Source organism: Linepithema humile, chromosome 5, assembly GCF_040581485.1.
Source record: "Linepithema humile isolate Giens D197 chromosome 5, Lhum_UNIL_v1.0, whole genome shotgun sequence".
NCBI lineage: Eukaryota > Metazoa > Arthropoda > Insecta > Hymenoptera > Formicidae > Linepithema > Linepithema humile.
In genome coordinates this window covers 27,064,655-27,082,003 of record NC_090132.1, presented here as the reverse complement: position 1 = coordinate 27,082,003, position 17,349 = coordinate 27,064,655, and the positions used below count along the sequence as shown (strand labels likewise).

General features: G+C 31.7%; 2 protein-coding genes across 7 annotated transcripts; both read right to left on the bottom strand.

Moving 5' to 3' along the window:
• Positions 1-42: 42 nt before the first annotated feature.
• IntS10 (integrator complex subunit 10) lies at positions 43-3,300 on the bottom strand. Of its 2 annotated transcripts, none has more exons than XM_012359167.2 (9): positions 3,064-3,300; positions 2,595-2,833; positions 2,351-2,418; positions 2,037-2,280; positions 1,437-1,944; positions 1,050-1,366; positions 796-960; positions 474-729; positions 43-405 (listed from the first exon to the last, which is right to left on the bottom strand). In XM_012359167.2, exons 2-9 carry the CDS (start codon positions 2,745-2,747, stop codon positions 239-241), a joined length of 1,878 nt encoding a protein of 625 aa, XP_012214590.1. In that variant the 5' UTR covers positions 2,748-2,833; positions 3,064-3,300; the 3' UTR covers positions 43-238. The 2 variants fall into 2 exon arrangements, with proteins under 2 accessions (XP_012214590.1, XP_012214591.1); XM_012359168.2 differs by having other exon boundaries at positions 492-729; positions 3,064-3,237.
• A 1,362-nt stretch (positions 3,301-4,662) lies between these two features.
• On the bottom strand, positions 4,663-17,338 carry LOC105667398 (A disintegrin and metalloproteinase with thrombospondin motifs adt-2-like). 5 transcript variants are annotated; one of them, XM_067355973.1, is made up of 12 exons: positions 15,705-17,338; positions 15,398-15,610; positions 14,506-15,287; positions 13,861-14,276; positions 10,973-13,780; positions 10,666-10,878; positions 9,798-10,555; positions 7,399-9,569; positions 7,092-7,304; positions 6,643-6,981; positions 6,223-6,455; positions 4,663-5,994 (listed from the first exon to the last, which is right to left on the bottom strand). In XM_067355973.1, exons 1-5 carry the CDS (start codon positions 15,819-15,821, stop codon positions 13,191-13,193), a joined length of 2,118 nt encoding a protein of 705 aa, XP_067212074.1. In that variant the 5' UTR covers positions 15,822-17,338; the 3' UTR covers positions 4,663-5,994; positions 6,223-6,455; positions 6,643-6,981; positions 7,092-7,304; positions 7,399-9,569; positions 9,798-10,555; positions 10,666-10,878; positions 10,973-13,190. The 5 variants fall into 5 exon arrangements, with proteins under 5 accessions (XP_067212074.1, XP_067212075.1, XP_067212073.1 ...); XM_067355974.1 differs by having other exon boundaries at positions 6,223-6,374; XM_067355972.1 differs by having other exon boundaries at positions 6,223-6,981; positions 15,705-15,844; positions 16,979-17,338.
• Between the last annotated feature and the right edge of the window lie 11 nt (positions 17,339-17,349).

Genomic DNA, 17,349 nt, shown 5'->3' with positions numbered 1-17,349 from the left:
CTCGATGTATATTTAATATGTAAAATAAGATTTTGCAATAAATAAAAGTGATACGTTCTTTTATTTATAAATTTTATAAATCTATACATTATTTTATAAAATCTTCATAAATAACTTCCAAAATGTCATATGCTGCTAAATAAAATTCAGAAGCGAATTATGGATGTGCAGAATTTAAAAAAATTTCATATAAAAATTCCCATTATGTACGGATTATGATAATAGTCTAAGGTGAATATTATAGAATAATTAAACCATGCAAAATAGCGGTTTTTTCATTGACAATAAACTTTTGTAATAATTCGTCTAAAGGATCGATACCGTCCCGTGCGGCTTGTCGACGCATGGTTAGCTTCACTTCCTCACGCACACCTTTATCAGCACCTCGGGTAGTGATACGACGATCTAGAATAATATTCTTATATAATTTCTTAAATGCTGTTATAAATATTGATGAAAGGCATTATACATACTCTGCAAAACTCCCGAACCTGTAAAGTCTAGCGACACGCCTCCGCCATGTTCAGTCCATAAATACGTTAATTCTTCTAAAATATCTACGCATATTACATAGGATTGGAATAATGGATAAGCGAAATTCCCACGATTAAGAATTCGCTCCGTAATTGTAGTTAAAATACTAGCTTCTTGTGGCCAATCTATCTGTATTAGAACCAATGCATGCCCAATGGCCAGATCTCCGACACTTCCAGGTAAAGAAAAATTTTCCTAAAATCATATCGATCGTGTATTTACCGAAAATACAATATGTTTTACGACAAAAGAAATTACTACCTTTATAGCTAAAAGAAGCAATCTGCAACAGTATTGTAAAATGGGGAAACGGGCGAGAGTCAAATAATGCAAGTGCCTCATACTTGAAGCCGTTAATTTATGAGATACTTTGCCTGCTACAGCGGGTAACGAGCTTGCCACTAAAGTAATATGTTCCAACATTCCCTAAAAGAAAAAAGAAATTATTTAATAACTTGAAGAAAATACATTTTCTGAAGAAATTTTAAGAATGGAAATATATAATCACAGCATACCTTATAATCTTTTAAAAAGAAACATGCACTGGCCAAACGAAGATTAACAGATAAATTACTGCTTTCTTGTGACAATCTGGTTAATACTCCCTGATATAAACCTTTGTACATTGCAAAATCTGCTAAAAACGGATTCAACCAACTATCTAGCCGCAATTGTTGACTCAGTTTGCCTACTTCTCTTTGGAGATAATCATTGCTATGTAATAAATCCCATAACTTTACTGCCAATGCTAGACCACTGCCATTATAGTCGCTGTCACTAGTTACTATTATTCCAACATTGTCCTCTCGTTTCCGTTTTTTCAATTTGGGTTCTGGCTTATAAAATTCAGAATGTAAATATAGCTTATAATCATCTAAATGCCAATGAATACAGTATCTTACCTGCAGAAGAATGCATTCCTTCTCCAAAGGCTTCTACAAGACAATGCATGGTCTCATCGTTGTTAATAAGAGTGGCATGCTCGTTCAATATCCTCAATAATACTACAATTGTACACATTAGTAATTGCCTGACTATGATCTCATCGCACAAACCAGCACTATGTGCAATAGTATACTGTTGAAGCCTGTCACTGTAAATTTCACGATCCCAAGGCATAGAAAATAAACTACTCAATTCCCATCCTAATTTCTTGCCTATTAACTCCACAATTTGGAAAAGTCTGTCCCAAGGATTATGAATTTGTGCATCTTGAGGCTGTAGTATATATGCTATGTAGAATTCTACAGCTTTACAGAGTAAGCGTAAGCTAAGACGAGGATTCAATTCTACTGGAGCAGCACCGAGTAATGGCAATGCATCACATGCCAATAATCTTCTGAAACCATTCACAGCTCGGCCTGGATGACTGTGTTTTTCTGCAGTCAAGAGAGTTTCTACCAAACGTGGCTAACAAACAAACGATAACATAAAGCTTTTAAAGTATCTTTTAAAGGATAAGAAATACATTTATGTATTAAATTCATATTTTAAGTACATACACCATGAGTTGCTATAGTTTGAGGAAATCTTTGTAGTAATAAAAGCAATAATTTGCAATGCTCCATTGTGTCTTCACTATGATCAGCTGTCATTACGAGTAATCTGTGTTGTAGATCTTGTGGGATCTGTTGAAACATTTGACACAAAAATTCTGCTTCACTATCACACTGTTCTAAGCGCAGACACGCTGTTACCATTTCTATTTCTTTCCATATATCACGATCATCCGGAAAATTTTGGAATCTATATTTACATTTAAGAAAAAGTTAAAAGATCATATAAATACAATGAATAAAGTTCAATCAATACTCACATTTCACTAAAGCATTTTGCTGCTTCTTTGACATTTTTTGACAACTTCTCAATACGATATGCTTCAAACTAAAAACAAAATGCAAATATAAATTCTTATTATCTGTACAATTGTTATAGATTCAAATAAAATCTATGTATATATATATATATATATATATATAGTTACTACAAACAATTTTTTGAATAAATTATCTGACTCATACATTTAAAAAATCATATGTATATAATGATAGATTACTAACCTGCACTTTTGCACTATGTGGAAATAAAGATCTTGCAGAAATTAGCCATGATTTAGCAGCATATATGTCAACTGGCAATGCTTCTTTAGCTCTCATTATTAAATAATCCTCTTTGGATAATTGGTTATCCAGACCAGACGGTTTTTCCAACATAATGTGATATGAGTAGTGATCTCAACGTACGTATTTATATACAATATATATCATATGATATGTGTCACATCCAATACTGTACTTGTCTATAATATTATAAATATAATAAATAAATATAACATTAAATTGCATTCCTAAATTGTAATAAATAATTTTTATCAATATATCTCTTAGTTAAAAACAAAAGTTTATATGCTTTATGATCATTGGTTGTGCACTGTCAATCTTTAATCTCAACTTCAAATTCAGTATTCTACAAAAATCATAATGTTTTATCTTATTTAATACTAATAAAAAGCTATTCACAACTGCTAACCTTATCAAGTTACACTATACATAACTCATTGAGCTATATAACATGTAAAAATGGTTCCCAACAGTGATGCAAACTCGGGCCGACCAGCACCAGAGCAACGTAGTAGGGGAAGCAAGCACACAAGTTCAATTGTAAAAGCGAGTGAATATACTGTGTTCCGACTCTTTTCTACCAAGGCGACGCCTGTAGCCTATCTGAAAAATATCGTAAAGATCTTTTAACAAGATAAGGTATAACGAATGAAAGATTATTCTGTTTTCTAACGCAAAAATTGTCGATGAAGGACAAAGCAGTAAACACATTCCGATAAGGTCAAATCTCAAATATATTGTTCTCCACACAAAAAATCCTAGTTACTTTAAATAAAAAAAATATATAAAACAATAAAAAATAAAGATTGCAAGTAAAAAGACATTTTTAAAGCAATTTGTTTTTCTTATAATACTACTAACAAATCTATGTTCTTGACAAAAGTTGATAACCGCAGAGTTGATGATTTTCATGAAGACAGAAGCTAGAATCCGATGGTTTGAAATCCGACAACTTTTCTGTGACATTTTTTGCGTTATTTTTCCATATTTCGCGAACGATACAACCTGGTCATTTCTACGCAGGTTCAGCTGCACGAATTTTTCGGAAACTTTCAGAGTTAATCTATTAATTAAAAAATGACACTTAAGAACAAACTTAATAATCTTCGAATAGTGATTAAGACGTTGAGGAATAAATAAAACACTACAATAAAACGCACGTACTTTTTTGCTCCTGCTGGGTTCCATGCCGGCAGCAATATTATTTCATTATCTTGTATGATATACGCGTACGTCTTAATTATTAAAACTATTAATACAAATTTCAATAAAAGAAACATATTCAATTTGCGTGTCTCAATTTTAATCACTTGAAAATATTTAATTGAAGTTCTTTTATATATTATATATATATATACAAACTCTTATATATGTACATAATTAAATTATTAGATATTATTATTATATTATATTGTTATATCTTAAAATATCGCGCATCAAACATATACTGCTGTCTATTAGAAATATCATTCGTGTCGTGAAATTTGTTCTGTGTTTTCTCTTTGCTATATGATCATACTTACTGTCCGAAATCTAAATTTGATACGTGGTATTCTTGATAATATCAAGATATTAATCTTATAGTATAGCAAATGCAACTTATCATTCATATGTTTAACTTGTAACATTATTTAGAAATGCATGACTTCAACTGACAATTAGATTTTCAAGAGTTCGAAATTAAGATTGGTTTAATAATTCATGATTTACTGTAAATCCGTTATGTCTTGAAAGTTACATTAGTGTTAACAGATAAAAAAATCAAAAACAAACAAAAAATGATAAAACACTGAAATACAATCACTCATTGTGATAGACATTGTAAGTCAAACCTTTTCTCATATACATTTTGCCTAATAGAAATATTCTTCATATTATATATCAAGATTAATTAAAGAATATATTAAGACTCGATTGTTTCAAACATCATGTAAAAATTAATTATGTCATGTAAAGTGCTCCTAAATTAAATAAATAATTAACTATTTATATTGAAAAATCATTGAAATATGTAATACGTAATTTTTTATTTTTGTTTCTAATATTGATACTTTTTTTACAAATTAATAAAACATTAAGCAATACGGAATTAAATGTCATAGCAGATTATTATTCTTCTTTACGTAATCACATTTTTTCACTTTCTTTCGAACGTAATAACATTGCCTCCATTTTATTTAACACATTATACTCCCTTGTCATAAACATGTCTATAATTACTATTCATACATACATGTTGATCATGTATCGCTAATTATTCTTTGAATTTATTATATTCTTCAAATGAGTAACTTTCCGGCAGACAATGAGTCTGACAGCAATAATAGTCCTGGCCTTCTTCCTTGTGACATCACGTTCCATCGGGAAAGAATGGGTCGACGCCAAAATTAAGCAATTCTAAACGTGGTGCGTAATAGTCTAATGACTCTTTCACTCGGCAATGTATAGTACACGCTGTCTACGGTTTTTCGGCATCATGAAGACGTTGTTTTTTCGGCTAAATTAACGACAGTTTGACCAATAAATCTTCATCGTTTGCAATTTTACTGAATTTCATGCATTTCGTGGTAGTAAACTCATCAATGGTCTGTCGTTTCTCAGTACAAAGTAAAAAATTATCGCATAAAACCATGTCGTAATATGGTCCTATGCATTTCGTCGTTTTATGAGTCCGATGTTTGCAAAAACATCGTTTGGCTAGTACGCCTTTGGATTTCATTAAACAAATTTTCTTACAGGAGTTCTCCTTCCATTCACTCCACTGATTACTTTCACAATACTTAAAATTGTATGGCGGTTCGATGACGGTCACGCATTCGCCGCCACGGCATTCATTCTCGAGTGCGCAATAAGTTTCTAAATAAAATCGATACATTTGAAGTATCAATGAAATTAATCGATAAAATTTGAGAATGTTTTCAGAAAGAAAAACATTCAGTGCGCGTCCGGCGAAATAAGATTTACTCTTGAGAGACGTCTCGCATTGTAAACTTTGACATATATCATGCAACGTGACCACGTTCGAATGTTTGTCGCGCAAAAATAATTCACATTGTGCTCTGGCGGTGCATTTTCTTCCGTGTAAACCATCATAAAGCGGATCTTGAAACATGTCGACCAAGTATCCTCATAATCATGGTCATCATTATCGAGTTAGTTGCGCCTCGTGTTATCATGAAAACACGATTTCTCTTTCAACTGAATTTTTATCTTTTCACGACTCTTTGGGGACCATGTTATGTTTCCTCGATATGGCCGGACCCGTGACATTATGGACACATCGTCCGATCGTTCCAAAAAATATCCAGTTTCATGTTCCGAATCATATTCCAATCCTAAACTGTTAAGCGTCTTAATCAATAACTTTGAAATCTGTTTTTAACTTTGCATTGTTTAAGGAAAAAAGTTTTTTTAATCTTATAATTTATTAATACTTAACGTACTAAACAATGGAACAATAAAATCTCTTAATATACTCCCCAAACTTTTGACTTTTAAATGTACAGTTAAATAAAGTCTTGTAAAAAATATTAAACTTGATTAATACAGAAAATTCATATACACTTACAGTCTGCCGATTAAATGAACGGCATTAAGAGACGATCTTAAACCTGAACTTTCGACTTCAAATGGAAGAAATTGGACTATCACGCATGAATTATGCGTGGCTGCATGCGCCATCAAAGTAAGTTTGTCCCCAAACTTCATAGTTTGTTTTCACTGCAATCCCATGAGCTATTAATTCGTACTCAAAAAGATCTGTTCCTGTTATGTAAAGGCTAATGTCCCAGTGACCTGTATCTGTCAGGTTATCATATGGAGGATTGAGTGCTTTCGTGTACTTGCAGAACGAAAGAAGCAATGATAAACTTCTGTCAGTAACATTCAAAGTTGCCGGTTGATTTTGCAAAATGTTTAAATGTACCAAAGAAATATCGATAGGGATACCCAAGCTCGGAAGATAAAAGAAAGTCTGGATAAAACTCACATATTCATGCATCATATCGGTAATCTTTGTATCATCGTTTAGAATAGCCTTAAACTTGCGATATGCTTCTACATCAACGAATACGGCCAATTTTATGGTAAATTTTTCTTGCTCTTTTTCTTGTACTACGTGACGTTGTTTCCGTTTAAAATTGTTTATATGGTGAAAATTAGAATCATTATAATATTGAAGTAATCTTCTAATAAGATGAGGTTTTCCGAATGTTTGATTAATTTGATCTTTAATGCAAACATTGTCGATGAATGACAAAGGGACAAATACGTTCTGTAAAGGCCGAATTTCTAATATATCGTCTTCCACAAGAATAATTCCTTCCCACTTTAAAAAAAATATATATATGTTTTATATTTGACAAATAAAGAAAAATAAAGGTGGAAAGTAAAACCATGATAATTTCAAAAGTTTCTTTCTCATATGATACTACTGACCAATCCATGTTTTTGACAAAAGTTGATGGCCACAGAGCTGACATCATCCTCGTAAAGATAAAAGCAAATATCCGATGCTTTCAACTTCCACAATTTTTCTGCGACATCTTTTGCGTAATTTTCTTCTACTTTGAGCGCAGATGATACAACCTCATCATTTCTATGCAGGTTGAGCTGTATGAATTTTCCGAAAACTTTTAGAGTTAATGGTATCTATTAATTAAATGACAAGAAAGAACATTATAATCTACGAATAATGGTTTATGCTCTGAACAATAAATAAAACACTACAATGCAACGCACGTACCTCTATTGCTCCTGTCGGTTCCCATGCCGGCAGCAATATTATTTCACTATCTTGTGTGACATACTCGTATGTCTGACTTGTTAAAACTATTAATATCAATTTCAATAAAAAAAACATATTTTTTTAGCTTGCGTGTCTTTATTTTATAATTACTGAAAATTATTTAATTGAAGTTTTTTTGTGTATTACCAATTCTTATATGCATACGAAATTAAACTATTACATTTGTTACATTTGATTACATTTGTTATACCGTAGAGGATCGCGTGTCACTAACATACTGCCTTCTACGCATAGGAATATCATACGTGTCGTGACATCTGTTGTGTATATTCGCCCTGCTATATGTTTAAACTTATTGTCCGCGTATCCAAAGTTTTAATTTGATACGTTGTCTTCTTGAAAACGGTGTAGCAAATGCAATTTATCATTTACATGTTTAATTTGTAATATTATTTGGAAATGCGTAACTTCAACTGACAATTAGATTTTCAAGAGTTCGAAATTAAGATTGGTTTAATAATTCATGATTTACTGTGAATCCGTTATGTCTTGAAAGTTACATTAGTGTTAACAGATAAAAAAATCAAAAGCAAACAAAAAATGATAAAACTGAAATACAATCACTCATTGTGATAGACATTGTAAGTCAAACCTTTTCTCATATACATTCTGCCTAATAGAAATATTTTTCATATTATATATCAAGAATAATTAAAGAATATATTAAGACTCGATTGTTTCAAACATCATGTAAAAATCAATTATGTCATGTAAAGTGCTCCTAAATTAAATAAATAATTAACTATTTATATTGAAAAATCATTGAAATATGTAATACGTAATTTTTTATTTTTGTTTCTAATATTGATACTTTTTTTACAAATTAAAAAAACATAAATAAAACATTAAGCAATACGGAATTAAATGTCATAGCAGATTATTATTCTTCTTTACGTAATCACATTTTTTCACTTTCTTTCGAACGTAATAACATTGCCTCCATTTTATTTAACACATTATACTCCCTTGTCATAAACATGTCTATAATTACTATTCATACATACATGTTGATCATGTATCGCTAATTATTCTTTGAATTTATTATATTCTTCAAATGAGTAACTTTCCGGCAGACAATGAGTCTGACAGCAATAATAGTCCTGGCCTTTTTTCTTGTGACATCACGTTCCATCGGGAAAGAATGGGTCGACGCCAAAATTAAGCAATTCTAAACGTGGTGCGTAATAGTCTAATGACTCTTTCACTCGGCAATGTATAGTACACGCTGTCTACGGTTTCTCGGCATCATGAAGACGTTGTTTTCCCGGCTAAATTAACGACAGTTTGACCAATAAATCTTCATCGTTTGCAATTTTACTGAATTTCATGCATTTCGTGGTAGTAAACTCATCAATGGTCTGTCGTTTCTCAGTACAAAGTAAAAAATTATCGCATAAAACCATGTCGTAATATGGTCCTATGCATTTCGTCGTTTTATGAGTCCGATGTTTGCAAAAACATCGTTTGGCTAGTACGCCTTTGGATTTCATTAAACAAATTTTCTTACAGGAGTTCTCCTTCCATTCACTCCACTGATTACTTTCACAATACTTAAAATTGTATGGCGGTTCGATGACGGTCACGCATTCGCCGCCACGGCATTCATTCTCGAGTGCGCAATAAGTTTCTAAATAAAATCGATACATTTGAAGTATCAATGAAATTAATCGATAAAATTTGAGAATGTTTTCAGAAAGAAAAACATTCAGTGCGCGTCCGGCGAAATAAGATTCACTCTTGAGAGACGTCTCGCATTGTAAACTTTGACATATATCATGCAACGTGACCACGTTCGGATGTTTGTCGCGCAAAAATAATTCACATTGTGCTCTGGCGGTGCATTTTCTTCCGTGTAAACCATCATAAAGCGGATCTTGAAACATGTCGACCAAGTATCCTCATAATCATGGTCATCATTATCGAGTTAGTTGCGTCTCGTGTTATCATGAAAACACGATTTCTCTTTCAACTGAATTTTTATCTTTTCACGACTCTTTGGGGACCATGTTATGTTTCCTCGATATGGCCGGACCCGTGACATTATGGACACATCGTCCGATTCCAAAAAATATCCAGTTTCATGTTCCGAATCATATTCCAATCCTAAACTGTTAAGCGTCTTAATCAATAACTTTGAAATCTGTTTTTAACTTTGCATTGTTTAAGAAAAAAAGTTTTTTAAATCTTATAATTTATTAATACTTAACGTACTAAACAATGGAACAATAAAATTTCTTAATATACTTCCCAAACTTTTGACTTTTAAATGTACAGTTAAATAAAGTTTTGTAAAAAATATTAAACTTGATTAAAACAGAAAATTCATATACACTTACAGTCTGCCGATTAAATGAACGGCATTAAGAGACGATCTTAAACCTGAACTTTCGACTTCAAATGGAAGAAATTGGACTATCGCGCATGAATTATGGTGGCTGCATGCGCCATCAAAGTAAGTTTGTCCCCAAACTTCATAGTTTGTTTTCACTGCAATCCCATGAGCTATTAATTCGTACTCAAAAAGATCTGTTCCTGTTATGTAAAGGCTAATGTCCCAGTGACCTGTATCTGTCAGGTTATCATATGGAGGATTGAGTGCTTTCGTGTACTTGCAGAACGAAAGGAGCAATGATAAACTTCTGTCAGTAACATTCAAAGTTGCCGGTTGATTTTGCAAAATGTTTAAATGTACCAAAGAAATATCGATAGGGATACCCAAGCTCGGAAGATGAAAGAAAGTCTGGATATAACTCACATATTCATGCATCATATCGGTAATCTTTGTATCATCGTTTAGAATAGCCTTAAACTTGCGATATGCTTCTACATCAACGAATACGGCCAATTTTATGGTAAATTTTTCTTGCTCTTTTTCTTGTACTACGTGACGTTGTTTCCGTTTAAAATTGTTTATATGGTGAAAATTAGAATCATTATAATATTGAAGTAATCTTCTAATAAGATGAGGTTTTCCGAATGTTTGATTAATTTGATCTTTAATGCAAACATTGTCGATGAATGACAAAGGGACAAATACGTTCTGTAAAGGCCGAATTTCTAATATATCGTCTTCCACAAGAATAATTCCTTCCCACTTTAAAAAAAATATATATATGTTTTATATTTGACAAATAAAGAAAAATCAAGGTGGAAAGTAAAACCATGATAATTTCAAAAGTTTGTTTCTCATATGATACTACTGACCAATCCATGTTCTTGACAAAAGTTGATGGCCGCAGAGCTGACATGACCTTCGTGAAAATAAATGCAACTATTCAATGCTTTCAACTTCCACAATTTTTCTGCAACACCTTTTGCGTTATTTCTCCATACATCGAACGCAGATGATGCAACCTGATTATTTTTACGCAGGTTCAGTTGTATGAATTTTCCGAAAACTTTCAGAGTTAATGGAATCTGTTAGTTTAATGACAAGAAAAGACATTATAATTTACGATTAATGCTTTAGACGTTCAGCAATAAATAAAACATTACAATACAACGCTCGTACCTTTTTTGTTCTTGCCGGGTTCCATGCCGGCAGCAATATTATTTCGCTATCTTGTGTGATATACTCGTACGTTTGATTTATTAAAACTATTAATACCAATTTCAATAAAAGAAACATGTTTAGTTTGCTTGTCTTTATTTAATTGAAAAAATTTAACTTCTTTTATAAATTACAAGTTCTTTTATACATATATAATTAAACCGTTACTTTCGTTATATGTCAGAAGATCGCGTGTCAAATATATACTAAGATCTGCGCTTAGGAATTTTTCGTGTCGTGACATCTGTTGTGTATATTCTGTCTGCTATATGAATATTCTTATTGTCCGAAATTTAAATTCCGAAATTTAAATTCGATACGTAGTACTTTTGATAACGGTGTACCACATGCAATTTATCATTTATATGTTTAATTTGTAACATTATTTGGAAATGCGTGACTTCAACTAACAACAATTATATTTTTAAAAGTTCAAAATTAAAATCGGTATAATTATTCACGTTTTTTTGCAAATTTATTATGTCTTGAAAGTTACATTATTGATCACATATAAGAAAATCGCAAGTGACCAAAAAATGATAAAACATTGAAATACAATTAAGCACATTGCAATAGACATAGTAAGTCACACCTTTTTTTATATATTCCTACATTTAGTAATAAATATATTCTTTATATTATTTATCAAACAGTGTCGGTTTTATCGACACTGGGTTTTTTTTTACACTAGGTATCATAGGCACCCAAATAACAATTCCTGCGCACAAAGTTTGCGCGTCTTATGCAAATAATCTGTGTAGCAGTTTGCCTGAATTTTGCTTGTGGGATACGTTTAGTCGTGTATAAGTCGTGTATTACCCGCAAAGTGCAAGCATTTTGCAAGTGTGCTAACATTTTGCTACCGCTATGACAACGCACTAGGATAAGGTTTTGTGTGCGCAGTATGAGCCATTTTTGTACGTGAGTTGCTAGATATTTATGAGCATAATGTTTTCTGGGCAATTGCATAGGGGCGCCACGAGAGAAGGGGACGCCTATCCGTTGCTAAAAACAATGAACGATTTAAACAATTGCGAAAAAAAACAAGTTTTTTTATGTGGGCATTGATCAAACAGTTTTTACAAACACCGTCGAAGAAACACATGTTGAAAATGACAAATAAAGTAAAAATAATTTACAAATTGAAAATGAGATTGATGTTTGTAATTTTCGTACACTTTAGTATCTTGAAGCCGAGATCTGTGTACACTTTAATAATGTCTCTAGTAGAAAAATTAATTTTCTATATGAAAACATTAATAATTTTTGCACTAACATTCAGTGATGGCTAGAGATGGCTTTTAATATATAATATATTAATTTAATATTATTTTATTGATTTAAACTTATATTTTATTTTTTTCTATGCTCTTGTTTTTATTTGAAAAGTGAATAAAAATTTAAAGAATTTAACATAATTTTTACTTATTTGATACCTTCTCATCTTAAATGAAAAAATACATGAGACACACCAAAATATTGCCTAAAAGCGAACTAAAAGTTTTAAAACCGGCACTAATGTCAAAATTAATTAAAGAATATATTGAGACGCGATAGTTTCTAACGTCATATAAAAACCAATCATGTCATGTAATGTGCTCCAATATTATATAAATAATTATTTTATATTAATTATTAATTATTAATTTTTAATTATTTACCTTCAAAAATCATTAAATTATGTAATACGTATTTCTTTGTTTTTGTTTCAAACATTTAGACTTTTTTTACAAATTAATAAAATATTAATTAAACATTAAACAACATTAAATAACACAAAGTTGGATAACATTGCGGATTATTATTCTGCTTTACGTAATCACATTTCGACACATTCTATCGAATGTAATAATAATGCTTCCATTTTATTTAATACACTATACTTCCTTCTCATGAACATGTCTATTATTACTATTCTCTTATGTAGTTTTTACTAATAGTAATCGATAAAGTTAGTTTTTAATAATAAAAAAATCTAGATAATTTTTCATAAATTAATTTTTATGAAATAAAAACGGGAAAATAAATGAAATAAAAATTAACAACGATAATTCAGCGAATTTTAAGTCAAATGGTAACAAATTGATCAACGGTTCTAAACTGTCACGCAGTTTGCAATTTTTGTTCCTTGGATCTTCATTCATACATTTTGATCATGTCCCGTCAATAATTTTTCGAATTATTTATATTCTTCGAATGAGTAATTTTCCGGCAGACAATGATGCTGCCGGCAGTAATAATTTTGGCCATCTTTCTTGTGACACAACGTTCCATCGGGAAAGTACGGGTCGACACCAATGTTGAGCATTTCTTGGCGTGGAGCGTAGTAATCAGATGATTTTTTCTTTCGACAGTATATAGTACATGCTATCCACGGTTCCTTGGCATCATGAGAATACTGTCGCCCCGGCAGATTTACTGACAGTTTGCCCGTCAAATTTGCATCTTTCGCAAATTTGTTAAACTTCCTGCATTTTGTGTAAGTAATCTCGTCGATCGACCATCGTTCCTCAGTGCAGAGCAAGATATCATCGCAAATAACCATGTTGTGATATAATCCTATGCAATTCGCCGTTCTATGAGCCTTATGTTCGCAAGAACGTCGTTTGACAAGTACGCCTTTGGATTCCTTTAAGCAACTGCTTTTACAAGAGTCTTCCTTCCATTCACTCCAGTTGTCATCTTCACAATACTTAAAAATATACGGCGGTTCGATAATGGGCACGCATTCTCCGCCACGACATTCTTTCCCGAGTGCGCAATGAGTTCCTAACAGAAATAAATACATTTAATGTATCAAGAAAATTAAACAATAAAATTTAAGTAAATAATCAGAAGAAATAACGTACCATTCAACGCGCGTCCGGAGAAGTAAGACTTATTCTTGTGAGGCGTCTCACATTGTAAATTTTGACATATACCATGTAACGTGATCACATTTGCATCTTTGTCGCGCAAAAATAATTCACATTGTGCTTTAGCGGTCCATTCTCTTCCGGGTAAACCGTAATATTGCGAATCTTGAAGTATATCAGATGTCGCCCAATTATCATCATAGTCATCGTTATTACCATCGTCATTATCAACGAGTTTTTTGCGCTTCATATTATCTCGCAAACACGATTTCTTTTTCAACTGAATTTTTATCTTTTCGCGACTCTTTGGGGACCATGTTATGTTTCCTCGATAAGGCCGAACACGTGACATTATAGGCACATTGTTCATGGTTTCATCATTTTGTTCCCCATCGGGTTCCAATCCTAAACTGTTGAGCGTGTAAATCAAAAATTTTGAAATATGTTTTTTACTTTGCATTGTTTAAGTAAAATACTTTTCTGTAATTTATAATTGTTTAATACTTAACATACTGAACAATTAAACAATAAAATCTCTTAATATACTTTCCAAACTTTTTATTTTTAAACGTACAAATAAATAAATTTTTGTAGAAAAATATTAAACTTAATTAATACATAACATTGGTATATACTTACAGACTGCCAATTAAATGAACGGCATTAAGAGACGATCTTAAACCTGAACTTTCGATTTCATTTGGAGGAAATTGGACTATCGCGCATGAATTATGGTGGCTGCATGCGCCATCAAAGTAAGTTTGTCCCCAAACTTCATAGTTTGTTTTCACTGCAATCCCATGAGCTATTAATTCGTACTCAAAAAGATCTGTTCCTGTTATGTAAAGGCTAATGTCCCAGTGACCTGTATCTGTCAGGTTATCATATGGAGGATTGAGTGCTTTCGTGTACTTGCAGAACGAAAGGAGCAATGATAAACTTCTGTCAGTAACATTCAAAGTTGCCGGTTGATTTTGCAAAATGTTTAAATGTACCAAAGAAATATCGATAGGGATACCTAAGGTCGGAAGATGAAAAAATGTCTGCATATTATTCACATATGCATACATCATATCGTTAATCTTTGTATCATCGTGTAGAATAGACTTAAACTTGCGATATGCATTTACATCAACGAATACGGCCAATTCTATGGTAAATTTTACTTGCCCGTTTGGTTTTTGTGTCTTATTTTTTTTTATTTTTTGTATTTTATCGATGTAACCTCGTTTTAATCTGATATTGTGCAAAAAATCGAAATCGGCGAAATATGGCAGCGATCTTTTAACGAGGTAAGGTATGCCGAATGAAAGATTCTTCTCTTTTGTAACGCAGAAATCGTCGATGAAGAACAAAGGTGTGAACACGTTTCGCAAAGGTCGAATCTCTAATATATCGTCTTCCACAAAAATAATTCCTTCCTACTTTTAAAAAATGTACATGTTTTTTACTTGTCAAATAAAGAAATATTAAAGTGGAAAATAAAACTATGACCATTTCAACAGTTTGTTTTTCATATGATACCACTGACCAATCCATGTTCTTGACAAAAGTTGATGGCCGCAGAGCTGACATGACCTTCGTGAAAATAAAAGCAATTATCCAATGCTTTCAACTTCCACAATTTTTCTGCAACACCTTTTGCGTTATTTCCCCATACATCGAACGCAGACGATGCAACCTGATCATTTCTACGCAGGTTGAGCTGTATGAATTTTCCGAAAACTTTCAGAGTTAATGGAATCTGTTAATTGAATCACAAGAAAGGACATAATAATCTACGAATAATGGTTCATGCTTTGAGCAATAAATAAAACATTACAATACAACGCACGTACCTTTTTTGCTCCTGCCGGGTTCCATGCCGGCAGCAATATTATTTCGCTGTCTTGTGTGATATACGCGTACGTCTGATTTATTAAAACTATTAATATTATTTTCAATAAATGAAACATATTCAGTTTGTGTGTGATTGTCCCTATTTAATTGAAAAAATTTAACTAGACTTTTTTTATAAATTACAAGTTCTTTTATACATATGTAATTAAACCGTTACTTTCGATATATGTTAGCAGATCGCGTGTCAAACATATACTGATGTCTGCGCTTAAGAATCTTTCGTGTCGTAACATCTGTTGTATATATTCTCTCTGCTATATGAATATACTTATTATCCGTATCCGAAATCTAAATACGTGGTACTTTTGATAACGGTGTATCAAATGCAATATATTTCTTATATGTTTAATTTGTAACATTATTTGAAAATGCGTGATTTTAACTGACAACAATAAGATTTTTAAAAATTCAAAATTAAGATCGGTATAATTATTCACTATTTACTGTGAATCCAGTACCAATTATGTCTTGAAAGTTACATTACTATTCACGTATGAAAAAATCGCAAGTTACCAAAAAATGATAAAACATTGAAATGCAATTAAGCTTATTGCTATAAATATTGTAAGTCAAACTTTTTTTCATATACATTCTGTTCAATAAAAATATTCCTCATATTATAGATCAAAATTAATTAAAGAATATATTGAGACGCGATTGTTTCTCACGTCATATAAAAACCAATCATGTCATGTAAGGTGCTCCAAAATTATATAAATAATAATTATTTATTAATTATTAATTATTAAAAATACAAATAATATTAAGTTATTGCTTTTTTTTAATTAAATTAAAAATCGTTTTAATATAAAGCCAACAGAGCAAGAGCTGGATCGATTTGCTCAAAAATTCTTTTTTTATTATAAATTTATACAGACGTTTCGGCCAAGGTACGTGGCCATCTTCAGTAATACAATTATAAAGCTTAGTACATAATTAGAGAAGCGTTGGTAATATTTTGACTAAGGAAACGCATCCTGTTAAAGTGAAAAAACAACAATCCAATTAGAGGTATTCTTACGGCTCAAACAAATTATTGAAAAATTCTGTGTATAAATACCTCTGATAAAACATGTAGTACAATAGTAAAATCATATACGTGTAAAGCCACGAACCGTTTAATTTGCAAAATTAGAAAAACAAAAAGAAAGAAATTATAAAAATAAGTTAAAACAAATAAAAGACATGAAAAATTAATTTTGAATATCTATACCTTGAACGGTTTGTCAACGATTATGTAAAAGAAATGTGACATGTGTCCACGGCTGTAAGTGGGACTCGACTGGTAAGGATGTAGGATGGAAAGGAAAGAGGGGATAGGTTATAGACAAAAATTACAGGGTGGGGAATTTTTTGAGTATTGGAAGATAAGTATCCGGTAATGATTCTGTGTCCTCCTGTTTGTTCAGTCCTGTATTCTGTCTTTTTATATGTAGCATTTCGGAAGTTAATCTTTTGCTATAACAAGGTTCTCTGTCTAATATGTCAATTTCGTCCCATTTAAAGTCATGATTAAAATCCATTCTGTGGCACGAAATTACTGAGGGGAAGCCTGTTTTTTTATTGATATCCGTTCTGTGTTCT